General features: G+C 38.9%; 1 protein-coding gene across 1 annotated transcript in view; it reads right to left on the bottom strand.

Moving 5' to 3' along the window:
• The window catches only part of Snd1 (staphylococcal nuclease and tudor domain containing 1), a 446,694-nt gene that overhangs the window by 162,690 nt on the left and 261,494 nt on the right, over positions 1-22,510 (bottom strand). The window contains exon 14 of the mRNA XM_042695875.1: positions 17,787-17,859. Coding sequence (XP_042551809.1) covers positions 17,787-17,859 — 73 coding nt within the window. The remainder of the gene's footprint in view (positions 1-17,786; positions 17,860-22,510) is intronic.

The following is a 22,510-nucleotide window of genomic DNA, read 5'->3' as shown; positions in this document are numbered from 1 at the left end:
AGCAAATGGGTTCTTTCATTTTAAGATGTATTGTGATCATTTACTGCCATAGTTATCTATGTTTTTAGGGCTGTACAGACCAGGGAAATTACTTCTGCAACTGTGTGGAAGACAAATTATGAAGATATCCCCAACTAGAAAGGCAAAAAAGCCATCCATCATGCCATACTCTTCCTCCTTTGTACATGGCAGGCTCTATGGCGACAAGTGACATTTTAATTCGCAGAATGAGTTTATGATTCTCTGTGAGGAGCCAGCTGTGCAGCATGATAATCTCTTGAAATAAATGGGACTCTGGGAGGGAGCACACTTGGGAATGTGTTCCAGTTTTAGTGTTACCACCAAGCACTTAAAAAATCTGAAACCGTCTTTCTCTGGTTAGTTATCAATATTTCACAGTGAGGTGTTGTGTGTGTGAGGGGGCCAGGCATAAACTTCAACAAGTTACACATTTAACAGGAATGAAGCAAACAGGAAAAAAACCCTGGAGAAAAGCACTCTGACTAAAACAAAACAATGTTACAGCAGTTAAAAAAAAAAAAAAAGGTGCTGCATCTAGGCCATCTATGATCTTTCCTATTAAGCACCGTCTGTGCTTCACACACCTCCCTCCAACATTGCAGTCTAGACACGAGCTCCATCCTGGGAGCAAGTACAAAGTTGGAAGGCCAGTTTTCTAATCTGTGGTACCCTCAAAGGAAAGAGCAGCATTTCTCCTCCGTAAATCTACTCCTGTATCTGTAATTTAGAGAGGCCAGGTTGGTTACATGAAATTTCTAAAGGGGAACATGCACACTAAGGACACACAAAAAGGCAGAAGAAGCTGGAACAGGATGCTGACAAAATAGGAAGGAAGCTACAAGGCCCAGTAGTGACGGTGTGGCCTCATCTCTCCAATATGGGGGAGAAATGCTCCAGTCATATGTGAAAGGAAATGAACATTTAGACATGCCCAGAACTACCAAACCAGCAAGCAAGCAAACAGGAAAACAAAGCTCAACTATAGGGACTAAAACATATCAGTGTTGCCCAAAACTAGGGATTGAATTCAAAGGGGCAAAGGAATTCTGAGGAGTGATGAGAGTATTATTATCTTGGCTACGGTGATGGTTGCTACGAGTGTACATGTTTCTTAAAACACACATTTGTAAAAATTCATAGAATTATATACTAATATAGCGTATGTATAATATACCTTAAAATTTAAAATAGAAGACCAAAAACGAATTGTATGTGAAGAATATGAAATATTTTAACTCAAGAACTTCTCTACCTCAAGCCAACTAGCTTCTAAATAACTAAGAAAATTGTAAATGTGAAATTAACCAGTTACTCAATAATTATATTTTAGATCAATTATTTTAATATAATTAGATGCTAAATATATTAAGGGACAGTTTAAATAGAGAATAGTTAAATGAAAAAACAAGGGATAAGAAGAGCCCAGGGGAAAAACAATCTCATTATTTCCCTAAAAATAGTGTAAGAAAGCCTAGTTCTTAGGCCATAGTAAGAAGAAGCACCAGGAACCTGAGGTCATCCGTTAGTTAGATAAAAGAGATGTTTTGTTCCAGTAAAGAATAAATACTACTAGCACTTATGCCTACTGGCATTTCTTTTTGACACCTGGAAACAAAAGTAGGTGATATGGTTTAATGTGAATAATAGTTGCTTCTCAATCAAATTCTACATAGGTCTACAGATTGCTCTTTTATTAAATGACTTTCATTACCCAAATTTAACCAGGTGAAATTATGCTGTGAGAACCGTTCAGTTAACCTTTAGAAATGAAGTCATTGCCTTTTGGTAGTAAAATCTGCATTTTATCATCAACTTGAAACATAATGTCATTGGCTTATTCTATAAGACTTCTGAAACATAATTTAGGTATAGAAACTGCAGATGATGCGTATCTGTGCTTCATATTAAAGGGGAGTAAGTATAGACATAGATTGAATAAAGCAGGAAAAGCTTTAGCTTGACAGTCTTCAATCCTCTTCCTCTAATATGAAGATGAGGGAGGGCCAAGAGTGCTGAGTTACGTTTCCCTGAAGTCTGCCGGCTCATAATTAATCCAGTATCCAGAAAAAGTTCCCACAAATGAGCCCCATTCCTTTCAGTTTCCCTACTTCATCTCAAACTGTCCTTACCTTTTCTTATTTGTCCCCAGTCTTAATTTCTCAACAACACTACTGCAATGTTTACTTCAATTAATATTCATGGTTCTCATACTAGGACTTTATATAGAAGAGTCCTCCCAGCAGATAGTGCACATCTTGAAGTTCCCACTGTTCACACTGACCTCTTACACAGGAGTGCCCCAGGCTTCCCTTCACCTAGCCCCTGGCCACACCCAGTTCTTTTTTAGTCTCATCTTCAAAAACAAAAAATAAAACAAAGAAACAACCTACTCACATTTCATAAGGATGTCTTATCTCTCTAAGGTCAGGGAAATAAACATATTGCTTTTATATTTCTATTCAGGAGATACTATCCTACAGAAGTTTGAATCAGTAAATAAACTACATTCATTATCCATCAGCATAGCAATATATCATATTTTTAATATCAGTGAATGTTTTAGTTACTATGTAAAGGAAGTTATTTAATAGGAAATAATAGTAACTACTCAAAAAATGGGCAAAAAGACATACCGATTTGTTTTGTGATTCAAAATATCAAGTCATAAGAAAAATGTTTGCAAAGAGAGTTTAACGCACTGTGAAATATGATTTTCAATTATTTTCAGGTTATTCTCTAAAAGCATATACTTTATTCAAATTGTAAACATCCACTTTATGTCAAATAGACCATTAAATTGTAAGAAAATAATTCAAGGTAGCACTTCTTTGGGCTGGTAAAGATAACACAACCAACAGGGAAACCTAAAAAGGTAGCTGGATGCAACATTAACCCTTGGTGCTTTCCTAAGAATCAAACTTTGAATTTATAGAAAATACCATCTTCAGAAATGAGACATGAGAGTGTCTTAAAAACATTTTAGATATGTCACATCGCCCTGAGAATATGCATACTGTTCATCAACCAGAGGTTGCAACTTTGGATATCAATTACAATGCTAACTTAGAGCTATGAAATACTCCTTTTCTTTAAAAGTTTCAGATCAATTTTATCACTTCCAATGTCTCTATAGGAAAAAGGTAAAAACTTATTATAGAACCAGAAAATGGCTTGAAAGATAATTAAAATAAAATGTGTAGAGTAGAGAATTTAAAAGATGGTCTGATGAAGCACACATTTTCATTTCATGGGCAAATCAAGAATTCAGGGGCAAGGAAATTGATGTCATGCAAAACCCTGACCCACTCCAGACAAGAATGCAACCTTTGAAAAGGAGAGGAGAAAAATGCCAGCAGGTAACTTACGACATAAAATTTAAAAAATTAAAATGAATGCTAATGAAGGTTAGATGGTACCAATGCAATTTTTTCCTAAGTATACTTCATCTGCAACTGGCTAAATATATGAATAAAAAACCCATGGAAATGAAGAATTGACCATTGTTTGAAAGTTCCTTTGTGTAGCACCTACTAATATTGGTCCAACAAACTTTTAAAGTACTTTTATTGTATCTAGTTAAATGAAAGAAAGAGCTCTAACTATTGCAACATGGAGAAAAATGTTAATTATTATGGAAGAAATTTATTCATAAACAGAAGGTGTTCAATATTTTGAAGAATTTCAAAAATGCATCAAATTAAAAACACAATTGCCAAAGCAGTATGGAAGTTCTTCAAAAGACTACACATAGAGCTCCCCTATGTCCCAGCAATTTCACTTTTGGGCATTTACCCAAACAATCACAAAAAAAGGCCATACCAAAGCTACCAGCACAACCATGTTTATCACAGCATTATTCACCATAGCTAAGATATGCAACCAACCCAGATGCCCCTCAGTAGATGAATGGATCAAGAAAATGTGGTACACACACATACACACAAAATGGAATTTATGTCTCCATCAGATCCATCAGAAAGAACGACACTGCCCCATTTGTTAGGGAATGCAAAGACTTGGAAAAAATTAAATTAAGTGAAGTAAGCCAGGCCCAAAGAATAGGTCCCATGGTTTCCCTTATCTGCAATAACTAATACATGTGTAGGACAAGCAGAAAAAGGCTTTGTACACATGACCATATAAGATGATGCTAAGTGAAATGAAGCCCGATAGGGACGCAAGAGGTTTTATCTTTGTTGCTATTGTCTTTAATGTACTATGATTTTTTTTTGTTTCTTTTGTATGTTCTTCCCCCATGGTATCACCCCTGTGTTCACTGTATTTGGTTCCGGTGCCCTACATCATTTTATATATATATATATATATATATATATATATATATATTTTATAACTTGGGGAGGGGGAGGGAAATAACAAAATGATGAAATAAGGATACACGTTTTTGTTTTTTTTGGTGGGTCGTGGGGCTTGAACTCTGGGCCTGAGCACTGTTCTGGGCCTTGAGCTCTTCAGCTCAAGGCTAGCGCTCTACCACTTGAGCTACAGCGCCACTTCCTAAGGATACAGGTTGACCGAGTGTTACAATGAGATGTCCAAGACACTATATTGAAAATGAACTTTACAACTTTGGGGGGCAGGGAAGCGTTGGCGAGGTGGGGAAGGAAGGAATAGTAGGGGAAAAACAAAGGAGAGGGTAACAATGCTCAATGGGAATGTACTCATTACTCATGTAACTGTACAGTATCTTTACAATAAAAAAATTATATTAAAAAAAAGAGAAACCCCACAATTGCTAGGCACAGATGACTCACGGCTATAATCCTAGCTACTCAGTAGGCTGAGATCTGAGGCTCACAATTCAAAGCCAGGAAAAATGTGTGAGACTCTTATTTCCAATTAGCCAGGAAAAAAGCGGAAAGTGGAGCAATGGCTCAGTGGTAGAGTACCAGCACTAAGCACAAAAGCTTAGGAACAGTATCCAGGTCCTGAGTTGAAGTCGCAGGAATACCCACCCCCCCACCCAAAACAACAACAACAACAAAAACAAACCCATAATAATCTTACTCAAAAAAGACATAAACTGGGTGCTGGTGACTCATGCCTATAAACCTAGGTACTCAGGAGGCTGAGATCTGAGGATCAGTTTCAGCTGAAGCAGGAAAGCCTATGAGATCCTTATCTGAAATTAATCACCCAAAAGGCTCAAAGGGGAGCTGAGGCTTAAGGGGTAGAGTGCTAGTTTGAAAAAAAGAGCTCAGGGACAGTGCCTAGGCCCCAGGGACATGGACATGGACATGGACACACAGACACACACATAGACACAGACACACACACAACACACATAAATATAAAAGAAAATGTATGTCATTCTTTGGCATAGATTTCTATGTTATAAAATTGTTCTAAGAAAATAAACTACGATTGGCTAACAGTTGTTTTATAACATGACAAAACAACACAAGTAAATTAAAGCAATTATAAAACAACACATTATAGCATTCACTCATTTTTTTAAGCACTATGTGTCTGATGCTCTTCTAGTCACTGATGGCATAGTTAAGAATAAAACAGAAGGTCCCTCTCCTGAGCTTGCGATTCTCAAACAAAACACAAAAGAATAGGAAGGTAAGAAAGAAAGGAGGGAGAGAGAGAGAGAGGGAAAGAGAGAAAGAGAGAAAGAGAAAAAGAGAGAGAGAATGTGAAAGAGAGAAAATCAATATCCAATATCCCACTCTGTGAACAGATGCATTAGCATGGAAAACTTTCTGTTGGTAGTGTTGTAGATGATTTTTATTTTCTTCTTTTCCTTTACTTAAAGCCAAAAATTTTGGCAGAAAATTTGTGGAAGTAAAAAATATATTAAGTTCTTGTTTTGAAACAGGAAAATATGTTAACATTCAAGTCTGGTTCACCGTTGCCCAGATAAATTACAAATTCCTTAGATCGGGTAACTGTCCCTCTAGTTTTTCAGAGCCAATGTTTAACACTATTTATGATGAATTAGTTTTTTTATACCATTTATATATATATTCCTATATATTATATATTCTGTATATTCTATATATTCTATTGCTGTATATTTTATATTCTTTTTTAAAGTACCATTCCTGGGGCTTGAACTCAGGGCCTGGATGCTGTTCCTGAGCTTTTTCCACACAAGGCTGGTGCTCTATCACTAGCAGTGATGACAGTGATAGTAAAGCCATAGCTCCACTATGGCTCTTTTTGCTAGTTAAGTGGAAACAAGAGTTTCATGGGCTTTCCTGCCTGGGCTGGCTTTGAACTGCAATCTCCGATCTTAGCCTCCTGTAGCTAGGATTATAAGGTATGAGTCACCAGGGTCTGACTTCTATTTTGTATTCTTGATGATGAACAGTCTATAAATTGATGTAGAACTATGCAGTTGGAAGCTGGTGTAGAAACTGCACCATCATTCAAACAAAAGAGGATCTAAGCACAATGCTTCATGATCCGATTACATCAAACCTCATGATGGAGATGCTAGGGACCCCTGTCCCCATTACCCAACATATGATCTTTAACTTTTGGAGAAAGAAGTAGTCATTCTCCAAAGGAACAAAAGTTTAGTGTGGAAATTATAATTCCAAGCCAAGAAAGTATGAAATAGACAAAGAAAACTCACACATTAGCATGATGTGAGAAATTTTAAAATATGTTTCTAGTAATATTGCAGCATGCTGTAAAAAGCCTCAGAGTCAGGCCCAGTAACCGATCTAATAAAGCATGCCCCAGGAGTCCACATGGATATGGGAAATATGTGATAAGAGGCTTAAACATCAGTGAGACCATCCCTTAAGAAAAGTATCTTTTAAGGTAGTCAGAAATGCAAGGCTTTGTGTTTACTTGGGATTTTCAAATTCTTCCTAAGGTGAAATGTAGAATTACCTCCATCCTCAGCCAGTAGCTTTACAATCTTGGTATGAGGTAACTTCAGGTGGGTATTGTACTGAGGATTTAGACTCTAAGTTGCTAGTCTATAAATGGGAAACCACAATGTGTGTGAGTGATGATAGAGAACTGAGATGAAGAACTCTTGTCACAATAAGAAGTTAGTTCAGTCAAGGATCCCACATTACTGCCATTTCTTTTTCCATCAGTAAATACATAACTGTCAATGGTCTCAAGAGTACTTATACATTCAAAATTACACACCAATATGAACACTTACTAGAAATATAGGCCTAGAGGAGACCATTTTGCCACTACTCCAGTTGGGATGGTAACTATTTTATTCTCCATCCCACACAAACCCTAAAGCCAACCGAGAAATACATAGCCAAACCATTCTGCACAGTTCTCAATCTCATCTTACCTAACTAACCTCCAAAGCAGAGTCAGGTCTTGTATGATGATGCTCTTCTCTCTTACATACCCAATTTTCCCCTAACACCTTGGGCATCAAACTTGAAAGTTTCTCTGGCTAGTGACCTCCACTCTCATCTATATATGATCACTTGGAGATAAAAGCCAAGTCTAGAGACTCTTCTCGCTGAATATGCTCTAGGCCAGTATGAATATTCACAGCCACATGTCCAACAGCCTTCAACTCACATTTGAAGCCTAAGCCACTTTTCTGGGCTATATACCATTTGAATCACTCATGGGATGGCTTAATTTTAAAACATTCAAAAATGACTCATGTTCCTTCTGAATCCATTCTGCTAGGGTTTTCCATACCAGAAAAAGGAGTTCCATCACCAACCAGCTATGCGTGCCAGACATTTACAATGCTGATGTATGACACCTAGTTTATTTTAACTTTCCTTCCTAGAACTCTAATTAAATAAATCAGATAATTCTACCAGTCCACCAATCCCAGATCTCAAATTTATATTTCCATATTCAGTGCCACAAGTCTAGTTCCAGCCAGTGTCCCCCTGATAGACCACCTAGAATTGTAGACTTTAGTATACACTCTCTTAGGACTCTACTTGCATAATCATATAACAAATTGTGTATATCTTATAAACACTACATCTGTCCTATTTAATATTATATCCTCAATTCCCAGTCCTGTGTCTGGCATATAAAAAGCTCTCAATAAATACTTATTGTTTGATTATTCATTCACTGATTCAACAGGAGAATCCATTTAAAAAAAAGGCAGAGATGGCATATGTTCAATGTCAAATGAGAGATAAAGTGGTGGTAAAAGAGCTCATGAGAGGGAGCAGTATGATTTGGAACTGGAATTGGATAAGGAGTCTGAAATAGAAATACTACAGATGATGATGATAGCTATCGTTCACAGAGGACTTTCTGTGTGCTAGTCAGAATGCAAAGCAATTTAACAACAATCAACACACAAAGTGAACCAATGTTCTCTGTTAAGTTCTTATTATATCCACTGTACCAAATAGTGGTTCTGCTTTTTGGTAGTGGTAGCTGGGGAGTGAAACCAGGGCCTTGCCTGTGCCAGGCAAGCACTCTGCCATGGAACTATATCCCCACTAATTCCAAATACTTGCATATATTAATTCATTCAAACACATTACATCTAAGGAGCTAAGTACCATTACCATACCCATTTTATAGATGGGAAAATGAAGGAACGGAGTGGTTAAATAATTTCCTCAAGATGACAAAGTAATAAGCAATAGAGCCATGATCTGAATTCCAGGGATCTGCTATTAAAGCCCATGCTATCAAGTATGACTCCACACGATAAGATATACAAACTTTATCAGCCTGCCTATCTTTAGTTACTAACCAGCACAGTTAATCTAGGGCTTTGAGACAGGGTTACCCCTCTGCCCCCATCTGCCCCTCCTGCTCATTCACCCTATTGGAACTCATTATCGGCAATTCAAACCTAAACTAGGCACTGAAGGTAGATATAAAAAGACCCCTCTTACGCCATTAGGAACTAGTGAGAAAAAAAAAAATCACTATACATGTATTAAACAAGTAGAGAATCTGCCAATCAATTTATCAATAGGTGTAAGGGCCATAGGTCCCTGTGGGAACTATGAATGAATGCATGAAGAATGAATAATGTCAGCAGGAAAAACATGGTGGTGTTATTGCTTAGTCGGAGTATGTATGACTTTCTACAATAGCCCTGTCAAAAGACAGGAGTGAGTACTTAAGGGTACTTAACCTACTCTTTCTGCTATTCTGGCTCTGTTACCAAAACTTTATATCTTACTGCTTTTGGTTAGCCTGTTATCTTCCTTTGGGACTGTGCCCTTCTAATCTGTTTCTATAAGCTAACTTCAGAATAATCTGACTATAAAAATAGAGGGTGGTGAAGACATCTTGGGTTTAGTCATATCTGTTGGTTAAACTCATTCCTCCCCCCATGGTAGTATTGAAATATTAATTATTTAATCTTAAAATATTAAGTATGTGATATCACTGCACAGGCATTATTCATCTGTTGTCCCAGTTATCTGCTGGTTTGAACTGGCAAACAGGTGCAAACCCTTGGGAATATGATTATGTAAATGCTTCAGAAGGGCAGTGATGTCTGTGAAAGAGAGACGTGGAAGAGACATAGCTGAAGGAGGAGGAAAACATAGTCAGAAGGGGAGAATAATCCAAATTCCTAAAAGAAATTCTTCTCGACACTTGCTCATTAATGACAGAGATCAAATTCTTAATTTATGATCAGTGAATAGTAGAAGATGAATATGACACAAGAAGAAAGAAACTGCAAGAAAATATCAGAGCACTTTGTGGTAGTACACAGGTAGTAGTAGAACACCAGTCTTCAAAATTAGAAACCTTGGTAACAGTTATGTTCTTAGGCAACTTCAATTCCAATATTATATCACCAAGCGTATAATTTCTTCCTAAAAATACCACTTCCTGAAGAACTGAGGCATTAAACCACTGGGCATTTCACAGCCACCCTGAGCCCTACTTCAAGAAGATTTGGATGTCAACACTGCAAAGTCTCCAAAATTTTGTACGGAATTCTGTAGGGAATATGTTGGAAGCATGCTAAATAAAAGCTTAAAATACAAGTTAGCAGAATGTCTATGTTAGTAAAATGAATTACTTTGAAATGTTTACATAAGCAATAGCCACAGGATAAAAATGAGTTCAGTCCAGGGCTAAGTAGCATTATGATGGTGAAGTGGAGAGAGAGAGATTGGAGCTGGGGCTGCTCAGAAATATTTCAGTTTTATTCTATCACTGGGCAACCATGGTATAGATCACACAACTCAACCTGGTGATTGGGAGTGTTACCAACTGCCTTTAAAATACACTTATATTCATTTACCTAAGCCTATAATAGGCTCATTTAACAAAGTTAGATCCATGAAATAGAAATCACAGAGCAATATCCATATGTAGCCAAGAGAATAGAAAAGACAGAAGACCACAAAGCAGTGGTGGCAGTATCTTTGCTTACAGTCAATTCTCTTTATTCAGGGAAAAAAAGCTCTTGGACTCCTTCAAAATCCTTGCTCCTTTCTTTGAACCAAGGAAGAAAGGCTATTATATAGCTCAGTGCAGTGAAACAAGACCTAGGACTTTGTTGCTATGATGCTCTTCTGCATGCATTCCTATGTGTGAAATCACATTTAAACAAGGGATCAGAAGGGAACAAGAAAAAATAATTTTCTCACAGCAGAAAACTTCCTAAGAACAATTCATGTCAGTGATATATGAAGGTTACTGAACATATGGAAAGGAAGATGTTTTCATTATGAGAAGCAACAAATAAGCAGCTCTGTCTCTTAACTGTAACCTAGCATTTCCCCAGAGATGTTGGGGTACACCCAACAAAAGTCAGTTTGTACAGAGTCCCTTCAAAGTCCAAGTCTGTGGCTGCCTTACCTGAAGTTTCCATGACAAAAGCTCTTCAGGTCAGTGAGTACCAGATGTGGTAGCATGCCTATAAACCGAACACTTGAGAGGCAAAGGCAGACACACTGTGAGTTCCAGACTAGCTTGGCTACAGGGCAAGATCCTGTCTCTTAAAACTAAGGGCTAGGTATGTAATTAAATAGTAGGGCACTTGTCTAATATTCCTGAAGCTCTAGATGTGATCTAAAGTGGGTGGAGGGGGACAGTCGAGTCCTCCCAGTAAACAAAATGGCAGACCAAGCAAGATGTAGGCATGAACCAGACATTACACAGATGAAAAAGACATAATCACTTAGGACTTCATTTTAATCTACTTGTTAATTAAAGAAACAGATCCATAGGAGATTCTGAAGAATACATATGTCACTAGGAATGGTGAAGTAAATTTGCTACTTGAAAATATGCAGAGTTAAAATGTAAAATCTGAAAACATTTCTCTCATAGGGCAGAACTCAACTGCATCTCTAACAGAGACTATTCTGCAGGACTCATTTGCATCACCATCACAGCCCTTCAGAAGTTCCTTCTCTTTACCAAGGTGCAAAACAGCCCAAGCAAAAATCAAAAGAGTAGAACTTCTATAATCACACACTCCCACAGGGCAAGACAGCCTCAGGCACTCTGGAAGGACACCCAGTAATCATCTTGCCCATTCTAGTCTTCAAGTATTTTTCTGAGTAACTCCTAACTAAATGAAGTCAGAGACACTGTCCTAAATTTGGTGTCCTACAGTGTACAAAGAACACCAAACCCAGCCAAAAAGTAGATTAAAATCGGTAAGAAGAACTTAAACACAATCACCACTGACTAAATGCTGAAATGCAATCTTGCTAAAGTTCCAATAGAAATCACAAACACTTTTACATTTAGAAAATCGTGAAACTTTTATAATTTGGGGAATTTGAAAGAGGGAGACTTAAAAAATACACACACAAATTATCCACATAAGACTTAGGTAGTTGAAAAGAACCTACAGACCAAACACCCCCCCCCCCCAAGTCCAATCCCGCCCCTTACCTCCACCCCGCCTCCCCTCCCCCCCTCCCCTCTCAATAAAGCAATGTTCTCCTTTCTACTATGAGAGTGAGAGCAAGTGGCCGACAGAAAGAGCCTTGGAACTTCTCCTGGCCTGGGAGAGGACTTCTAAGCTAGCTCTCACTGTGGTGTGATAGTCTGGGGCATGTTTTTGTGCTGAGAACTGGAATCAATTAGCTATATACTGAAGTCTAACTGGGGTCCAATGTTGTTTCAAAGGAGGAACAGAGTGAGCAATATCTTCTACTAGTTTCTAATATTAGTAACAACGTGGGCAACCAAATGAGGCAGAAACTGAAGAAAGCAACATGGAGAACTCTACATATTCCAACCACCATAAATCACAAATACCTAATATTACACACAAAGATACAGGCCTGCTCTGAAGGCAAATGCAGAGCCTGGCATTAGATGCCAAGGTTATTGTGTGAAAGGAGAGCTCCTCGATATGTGATCCCTCCAGGTCACAGAGTTCACCCCCATCCCCCGCCCTTCCTCAGGCAGAACCACAGGTCTTGACCTTGAGCCATCTGTACAATAACTTAGACTGCAAAAGAAATAATTAGGGCATGGTGTGGGACTAAGAGAGAAAAAAAGAAAGAGCTATTGTAAACAAAAGCTCAAAGAAGGTGCATTTGTGGAAAGGCAGCCGAAAGGAACCTTAGCATCATGTAAGAAAAAGTCCAGAGTACACCAGAATACATACAACAGAAACTGCAATTAACACAGACTGAACTTGCAGAATTCCTGGAAGAGTTGCTGCTTTTACATTCCTTGGACTTATGCAACAGACTACTTTTAACTCTTTTGATTAAAAAAAAAAAATTCTTCTACCAAGGCTACATCCATGAGATAATGAGGAAAGTTAACTGCCATAAAGGTCCCCAAAAGGAGGATGATCTGAGGTATCTATTGCTGGGGAGAAGGGTAGTGTTCTTCAGGTGTAAGAATTCAACAAATCGTTTAAATAGGGATACAGGTGGACCCACTGCAACAATGAGACGTACAAGTCGTTATGTCGAAAAATGAACTTTTTAATTTTGGTGGGGGGAGGGTGAGGATTGGGTGGGGGAGCAGGGGGAGGATGGGATGGGGAAACAAAGGAGGAGGCTACAATGCTTGATAAGAAATGTACTCATTATCTTGCCCATGTAATTGTAACCTCTCTGTACACTATTTTCACAAAAAAATAATATTAATTAAAAAAAAAGAATTCAACAGAAAACCAGATGTGGAAGGAAAAGGTCAGGAAATGCTGCTCGAAAAAGAAGAGTCCACCTACTTCCTGTCTATTATCTTACAGGAACAGTTCTATGCTTTTATTTGCAAGTTAAAGCTGCACTGTCTTCTTAGTAAGTTTTCATTACTTGATTTACTTCATGAATAAAAGCAACTCAAAGTCTGACGCCCTAGAGCTAGCCCTTGGAACACTCCAAGGCACATTTTTAATAGTAATACTATGCATCTCCAACAAAATTAATCATGCAGAAGAGGTCAAAAAACAGTATGTAGCCAAGTCAGAAGGTGATATAAATGTCCAGCTGAGTACAGCATGTTCCACAAGTAAAGAATAGTGAATGAAATTAACAGATGAGTGGTCAGGACCACTTAATATGAAAAGACAGAAAATATTCAGAGAAATACAACCCCCTCCCCATTCTGGTTATCTAGCTCTCCTTATGGCTTATAGAAATGTAACGGAAGAGGATGGTAGTATAGGCTCTATCTTTTTCTTATGTTGTCAAACAGACAAGCGATCATAAATGCTTACGCACCAGTGCAGAAAGAACACAGACAAAAAGAGAGAGGAACTCAAATACACACACTAGGCCTCCTCATGCACATATGGAAGAGGAAGCAGAATGGAGGCAGGAAGTAATGTACATTCATAGTGTTGGCTGCCTTGAAGAGTGGAGAGCTCTCTTTCTCTCATTTCAGAACCAGAACTAATTTTTCTGATCTACCAGAACAACAGTTAGCCATGCACCAGCCTCATTTTATTTCCTGTTTTATACTCTGTATCTGCAGGAGATTGTAATTATTACAGAGCAGGCTATAGCAAAAAAACATAATAAACCTAAGATAAAGAACAGCCTTACATGCCACAGATACACAAAGCCCAACCTTTTTCTATACTGAGACAGCATCAGGGAAAAACAAACCAATGTTCTATATAATGGAAACATGGATGTGTGAAGTGAAGCAGTCACCAGAGTACAGTCCTTCCAGTCAAACCAGATCTAGAACCAAGTCAGTCAAACTCATGGGCAGATTACTACAGAAAGGATAGCAATGGCTGGGATTTGTAAGACCCTAGTTTGCATACCTAGAACAATGAGAAAATGATGAAACTAGCCACTTCTTCAGGACCTAAATTACTGGCCTGGGCATAAATACTTTTCTTAGTAGTTAACCTAAAATTAAGTATGATAGTATCAGAGGGCCATGTTGTTCTAAAGTCTTAGACAAAGAAGGCATTCATCCAACTGGTGTATATACAGATATCTTACGTAAGACTCAACCTAATTTCAAACATGATCAGGATTAGTAAACAAAGGCTTGCTTATGGGATCACCTCAGTGGTCAGTGGTGCTCACCTTGTAAGCAATCAGTCAATCTCTCCTATGCCTGGATTACTTATTCCCTACTTTTTCCCAGGTAGCCAAGTAGGTTCTTATCATTGCGAGCAAAAGCATTCTAATACACCCTGACCCTCATGCTGAAATAAGTTTGTAAATACAGGAGAAGCAAAGAAGAATGAGTGCAGACTGAACTCTTAAAGACAGAGGCAGTTAACACAAGGACAGAAGCGCAGGTTCATTCTTTGTCTCACCATCACGATATAACTTCCTTCATACTGCATGTTTTTTAGTGTGTTTAGGAGACAAAGTGTGTACTTATATATGTCCTCTTTTTCTCCAAGTAAAGGCATGGGGTGGGAAGGAGGGTGGAGTGAGGTACTGTGTTCCAATAACAGTTCATAGTAAATTCATTTTGGCAGCATAGTGCATACATTGTCATCTCAACAGAAACTTCCATTTATCATGACCTGCAGCTAAGAGGGGGAATCAATCTGGGGCAGTGGGAGAGCACAGCTAGAGATTTAAAAGAGATTAAGAAAGTTTTATGAAGCCATTATATAAGTGTATACTACATTGCCATCATTCCTGGTGTTTATTCTCCATCAGGCTATATGCTGTTTGCCCATATGACCCTGCATGCCTACCTGTCCCTCAGACAGCAAAATTGCCAGCATGCTCCAGGGAGCGGAAAAGCCATACATCTCACTTAAACAGCACAAGGGCACCCAATATACACTCATACTTAACACTGTGATGGAGAGACGGGAAGGTGAAAAGGGGGAGAAAGACAAACTTACTCTATTACAGAGGGCACAAAAAAATTGCAATCTTAGCTGAATAATTTGTGATTCAGGCAGACAAGGTCATACCTGACATCTATTTAAACTGAACAGCTTTTTCACTTCCAGTCTTCTACTTGCCCAAGCTTTCCTCTCTTATTTATGTGGTAACTGAGCAAAATTTAACTGGCATTTATTTTTAAATAACTTAAGAGCAAACCAATTCTCTAATAACCAGATAGACGAGATTAAAAATAGGTATGATATTGAGCCACAGTGTAAGGGAGAGCTGGTGAGGTAGGAAGAATAATAATGAAAAAATGAAGACAAGTTCACAAGATCCATTGCTATCAAACACAAAAACAAAGGGTTAAAAAAGCACAAAGACCAGAAAGGCAGAGGGGGCCTAAGATGCAAAGGCAGCAATAAAGAGCTTGAGGATCCTGAACTCAGAGGTCCTGGCAAGACATTCAGACAGACCCACCTCTACCTAACATTCTTTTCTAGGTCTTCTTCTCCCCACAGGTACAAAATCAGAGCAAGAACATGAACCTGATGAACCAAAAGAAAACAACCTATCCCCCAAACTGTTTCCATCGGAAGCACAGGGAAGAGTGATATAGTTTTAATTTATTTTAAATATATCTTTATTATTTTTTTCTTATAAAAATTATTTTCAAGGAGTTGTAGAGAGGAATTTCAACATGTGAGTTTATCAGTACAGTGCCACTTTGATTAATCTTGATTAATGCTCCCCTTCCATCATTCTTCCCCAATCCCTCCCAACCCCACTCATGCCCTCAAGGTTACCTGGTTCCATTTTCACATATGAACACTGAAGGTCATGAGTACACTGGTCACCCTTCTTCTCTCTATTTGACTGTCCCTCCCCCCCTAAAATATATTTTTATTTTGAATTGACATACTATCCCAAGGTTTAATTCAGCTCTGAGAAAGTCCAAAAGTGTGGATTCTCTATGCGCTTTTTAATGGGGAGATGGTCTTTGAATATAAGCCCCAACTGAACTTTGTAAAATACAGACTTGTAACATTTTTTTCCCCTGAAGCTAAGCAGCCCCTAATTGTCTTATGACTGCTCTAATATCTCTAGCAAAAAAACAATGTTAAAGAAAATACTGTCGAGAACACCATAGCATGTACCTATAGAAATTAGTAATATATGTATAAGAATAACTCAGCAGGGTAAGTCAGAAAGAAAATGGGCCAGATAGCATTGCACTGGGCATGTCACAGTTGTTAACAATGAGTCTCAGCAGACACTCTACAGTCACCTGTGGCTCAAAGACCATTAGCAATAAGCTTCTAGACTTCTCAGGATTCTAAGCCACAATAAAAGCATATCAATACATCACACCCGCTTAATAGAGACCTTGACTTCTTGACTGAGGAAATCCATTTCATGTGACATAGGTGGTCTTGTTTAATCATCATCAGCACTAACTGGCTATAGAGAAAGAAAAGCTCACTAGATCCTATTGCCTGAGATAAACAGAGGATCAAGATACTTGAGCAAGGAGGAACGGCCAGACACATTTGCAGTAACAGAGCACCGGGAACTACAAAGAGTCGGCCAAGCCTGGCAACACAACATTAATGAGAAGCCATTACCCTCTAATTCATCACTGCTCTAGGTCAGGCTAAGCTCTAGCAGCATTTGTCTCTACTAGCATTTTCTTCTCCATGGCCAAGGCAAATACCCTGTTTGTACAGGCAAAGATTTCCTAGCCCCTTTTCCTTTAGCTCTCCAGATGATATTGCCCTCTATGCCCAGGCACAATCTAATCTTCATCATAGGTAGTGATGGGAAATGAAAAGATAGACATCATAGGTATATTCCCCAGCCATCAGACTGAAATCAATACTGGTACTTGTCACTGTCCTTTTAGTGGGGTCACGATTATATTCTTAGTGCAGTTCCTAGCATGTAGTAGGCACTCACTAAATGCTGAAGACTATATCCACTCAACCAACAGAGACCTATTCATTCAAACTGATCTTCAATGTGGAAGGATAAGGTTTATTGCAGAATGTTCATTTGGGTGCTTAGAAGCATTTATGTCAATAATGCTTTGTTATAATCAATTTCTATTATCTCAAAAGATATTCATACATTTCTTCATTCTCTCCTTTTTGCAAGCAACCAGAGTCATTAGGAAATCACAATTAATTCTTAGACTTATTCTAAAACCTACAGTTGATCTTTACCATGAAGACAATCCATTCATGGTGAGAATTAAACAGGGATTTTAAAGAGTTCTATACAACCGGGAAGGAGTCTCTTCTAAAGTTCATAGTATAGAAAAAAATAAGAGAACATTCATTCTAGTATTTTGTAAAACATGGGTTTGTAACAAGAATTTAAAACACCTTTGCATAATATGAAAGAGAATCCCCACAAATGCCTAAGAAGATACTCTGGAAAAATTCAAATTCAGGGCCTGAAGAACAGCAAGCTACAGAAAACACAGAGGCTGAGGTCTTTTGTGAGTATTCACACATGCTCCGGGAGCCTCAGAGCCCCACTGCTGGATTTAGGGACAGTACTTACCCCAGAGATGTCTGCAACACGGTGGATGGGCACTTCCTTCTTGCTGTGCAATCCCTTCCCATTCTTAATAGCTCTGTAAAGGAAGAAGAGAAAACTCAATTAAGACAGATAAAATACGAAAACAGAAGAGGGTGGGAAAAGAGGAACTAAGCAAGGGTTATTAAAATGGTAGATGTCAATGTACAGGTCACAGTGTACGCTAGTAAGTAGCTACTCTGTGAGGAGCATTTGCTGGAGAAACAATGTCTGGCTGTTCTTCTCCTGAGCCCAGTTACCAGTACTTGGCTGCCAGTTTCTGTTAACAGTGTGCCTGGTAATCAGAGAGCTCCCTTACTTGTTTCCAAATTAAAGGCATTGTTCTGGGCACAAAAGAAGAATCAGTTGGAAGAGCACACTCCTAAGAAACAGAAGTAATAGTGTTTCTTTCAGCGTTTAATCACATGAAACATTTTAAATGCAAAATATGGAGCTAGTGTTCCAATTCTAATGGAAATAAGTTCGTTCCAGGTAAAAAGATAAGTTGCCCTGAATGAAGCAATATTGTACAGAAAAGTCATTTAACTGTTGGAAAAAAAATTAGTAAATGCCTCATAACTGATATTAAGCCTCATTCCCAATCAGTTTCAGGTTGCAATAACAGAATTTAGCAGGGGGACTCTGGGCTCTGCCACACATTTGACCACATGTTGGTTTGCTCCAATTTTCTCCCTTTTATCTCCAAATCCTTTGAGTAGTAGCTTCAGGGACAGAAGCAAAAGCCTCACTGGGTATGGTTACTGTGGGAGAAGGAAGTACCACACTATAAAGTGGACTGGGAAATCGCTAGGGACCTACACTATTAGACAAGGCTTTCCTGTGTACTATCGGCAATAAGAGGTAGCCTGTCATCAGCGGCTTATGTCTGTAATCCTGGCTCCTCAGGAGGCTGAGATCTGAGGACTGTGATTTGAATCCAGCCCAGGCAGAAAGTTTATGAGATTCTTATCTCTAATTAATCACCAAAAAAGCTGAAAGTGGTGCTGTGGCTCTAGTAAAGTGCCAGTGTTGTGCAAAAGCAGCCTAGGGACAGCACCCAGGCCCAGAGTTCAAGTCCCAAGACCAGCAAAAATAAAATAACATAAAATAGAAAGGTTTAGGGGTTTCCCACCCTACACACACAAGGAAGTGGCGAGAAAGATGCTAGAGTAGAGGGTCAGTGTGTGGGTCCTTGCTCAACCTAGTGACCACAGTTCTAACTTCTCCTTCACTCAGACCTACAATGAGGGGAATAAAATACACACACACACACACACACACACACACACACTCAAACTGCTGGTTGATGTGCAATGCTAACTGACTGGCTATATTTCTGGTGTGCTTGGGCCTCTATCACCCACTGAACCACTGGGCCATTCCAGGAGATCTGTCATTCAACTCAACTAATTTGAAATGCTTTTGGTTCAGAAACAACAGGATTTCTTTACATCTAGTTGCTACTCTACAACGTTGGCAAGAACAGAATGAACAAGAACTAAAAATCATATTCTCTCACTTATTCTGAAAGGCTAACCAAAATTAAGGTATTTCCAAATTCCTTGATCCCATTTAGAAAAGCAAACACCAAGTATGGTGGCTCACCAGCTATAATCCTAGCTACTCAGGATGCCAGGATCCTCAGATCTTGGTTCAAAGCTAGCCCAGTCATTAAAGTAAGTAAGACTTATCTCCAACTAACCAGCAAAAAGCCAGAAGCAGAGGGTGGCTCAAGTGGTAAGGTACCAACCTTGAACAGTTAAAGCAAACAAGAATGCAAAGTTTTGAGTTCAAAGCTTTGAGTACTGGCATAAAGAAAAAAGAATGAACAAATGAAAGAAAGAAAGAGAAGAGAAAGAAAAGAAATAGCAAATAGACTACTTTCCTTCATGAGTACTCTATTACCATTCAGGATCCTGCTGAGGGGCACTGACTAGGGATCATTGTCAAGGTGTATCCCTGGCACATTTTGGCATTTGCAAACCAATAGAACAGAAGCTGAGATGGACACCAATGGCTAGAAGCCATTCAATAGGCTCTCCTAGTTTTGCTATGGTCAACTGGAAGGAGCAGCCTACAGAAAGCTAGGCAAGCTCAGTGATCCTCTGCCCCTTCCCCTCCAGTGTTCTCCACTTCTCCTGTAAGGGGAGGCAGGCTGAGTTTTCTGTAGGTCTGCTGGGGCACCTTATCCTCTTCCAAAAATGAGAAGGAAAATAAATGGGTCTGTCCTCTGAACAGACAAGTTCATGTAAGAGCACTACAGAGCCCGTGGCTGTTCCTGCGATGTAGAGGATCTCATACAGTAGAAGGAAAAGAGCCCAGGGCTTGAGCAGTAAGACAGAAAGGCAAGGCTCTCGAGGCAAAAGCTGTGAAGTACTAAACTACATTTCTGCTTTCTTTCTGGTGTCTAAAGTAGCCCCCACACTCCCATCCGGCCACTAGTAGCAGAGATCTTAAGACTAAGACTTATGGCTGAGGCTAACAAAACTAGAAAACATAGGCAATAATATATACATGTGGCAGTAGAATTCTTTAAAGTTAAGTCTTAATATCTTTTTTTTTCTTGTAAAAATACTGTACAGAGGGGTTACAATTACATGGGCAAGATAATGAGTACATTTCTTATCAAGCATTGTAGCCTCCTCCTTTGTTTCCCCTTCCCATCCCTTCCCATCCTCCTCCCCTGCCCTCCCAGCCAGTCCTCCCCACCCCCCCCATCTTTTTTTAAAAGCATCTAATTTATGTTCTATCTTATTCCTAAAGAGCATATTATCAGATGCTTACTTGCCTTCAGGCATTAATTTTAGAAATTCTTCAAAGAGTTTTTTTTGCACTTAAGCTATAATTGTTGTTAGATCAATTTCTGACACATTAAAAGGCAACAAGGAAGGTGCACTGTAACAGGAGCTATAACCTGAGAGCTGAGTGTGGTGGAACCCCAGCTCCCAGGCAGACTGAGAGGGGAGGACCTCGAGCCCAGGAATTCAAACTGACAATGAGCTATGAAGACTCTGTCCCCCTTAAAACGAACCATAAAAACTGAAACCAAGTAACTTTTCTTGTTTTACTAATTCTTCACAAAAGAGAATAAAAATACCCAGTTCACAGTAGGCAGTTAACGACTGAGTTAAAAAATGGTGCCATCCAAGCTACCAAGTGTGAGGGATCTGTCAACAGTGGTCATTCTTCTTTGGGTCTCCTTCCCATGTATAGTCACTTTGGTTTTTGTTCTTATACTGCTGCAGAAATGACCCTAAGTAGGCTGTGTTCAGCAACAGCTCCCTCTGACTGATAGAAGGTGGATAGTAACTGCAGGTACATCTCGAAAAAGAATCTAGGGGAACAACTCTGGGGAAGTGGGGGCACATTTGCTGCTCTTTGCAAAGGAGTACAGCAAATTCTTCGTTTATGATCTATATCACATCACAAGGAATCACCACTGAGGAATGCTCAGAATACATAAAAGTTCAATACTCTAAAATTACTCAAGTTTACTTTTACCATGTGTACAGTTGGTCTAAGCATCCATAACTTGAAACTGTATAAAGTAGGCTACATTACTGTCATAAAAGTTAGTGTTGTACCCATTAATAGTGTTCCCTAAAATGAAGTCATATTTCATGCTCTGTATGTTGACTACTGTGGATGTTTGATTCATTTTTTCCCATAATGTCAGCCAACTTCCACTAAAGACATGCTGCCTTTCAGTGAATCTAAAATTTTCACTTTATCACTTAAATTAAGCACACTAATGATGCCTTTGGGGCATCATTTGTTTGGGAGAGGCATATTTTCACAAAATTAAGGATAGGGAAACACTCATCAGATCACATAGCCATTTAAACACAAGTGATGATTGCAAAAGACTAAGCTCCTCGGCATCAACTGAGCAGTGTATGCTCACAGAAACTTAAAATCTTTGTTTCTGAAATTCCTTTTAAATTCTTTATTTTTTGACCATACTTGTTCAAAACTGCATGAAATAACTTTGCAAATGAGTTGGGGTTAATGCATGCACCTTTATTCTAGGACACAGGGTCTATGACAGGGCTGCTAAAGTACTCTATGGAATGGAGCCATGGAGAGCAAGATGTATGATCTACACATCATGTCTCCAGGGAGCTCTTCCCTGGCACCCTGTATAATCCTGCTTCTCCAGCACAGGCCAAGAGCTCTATCTTTGTGACATGGATAGGTGGAAAAAGAGCATGTCTGCATCCTGTGCCACTGAGAAAACTAAAAATTTCTCATACAACGTTCAATTAAGAACAGATCTATATTTGTTTTCAAGGAATGAAACTCCCAAATTCTCAACTTCTATTGTATCGCAGCTTCGTCATAAAGGCATATTCGTGTTTAGTCTGGCCCAGAGAATAGAAGCGGTGGGGCAGAACACAACCCGCTCCTCTGATGAGCTTTCTTTTTCCAGACACAGCTTTTAAAGATGGCAAGGACTAGCAATACCAGGAATAGACAAACTACCTTTGTCAGGAGAGGAATGAAAACAGCTTTCTATGTTTTCCCAGGACCCATAAAGGCAGTGCAGTTTTTACATACTGGGAGATGATCTCCATCCAGATCACTAAATCTTTCTGTAATAGCCAAGTTTGAAATTCATTCATATTACAGTCACTACCCTCCTGCTAGCAGGTAAGACTCATCACTTTGCAAAGGTAGATGAGCACTGTTAAGAGCTATGACCTCATTCC

The sequence above is a fragment of the Dipodomys spectabilis genome, unplaced genomic scaffold, assembly GCF_019054845.1.
Source record: "Dipodomys spectabilis isolate Male_0828 unplaced genomic scaffold, ASM1905484v1 ptg000197l, whole genome shotgun sequence".
Taxonomy (NCBI): domain Eukaryota; kingdom Metazoa; phylum Chordata; class Mammalia; order Rodentia; family Heteromyidae; genus Dipodomys; species Dipodomys spectabilis.
The sequence above is the reverse complement of the archived record's forward strand: the minus strand, read 5'-3'. Positions and strand labels throughout refer to the sequence as shown.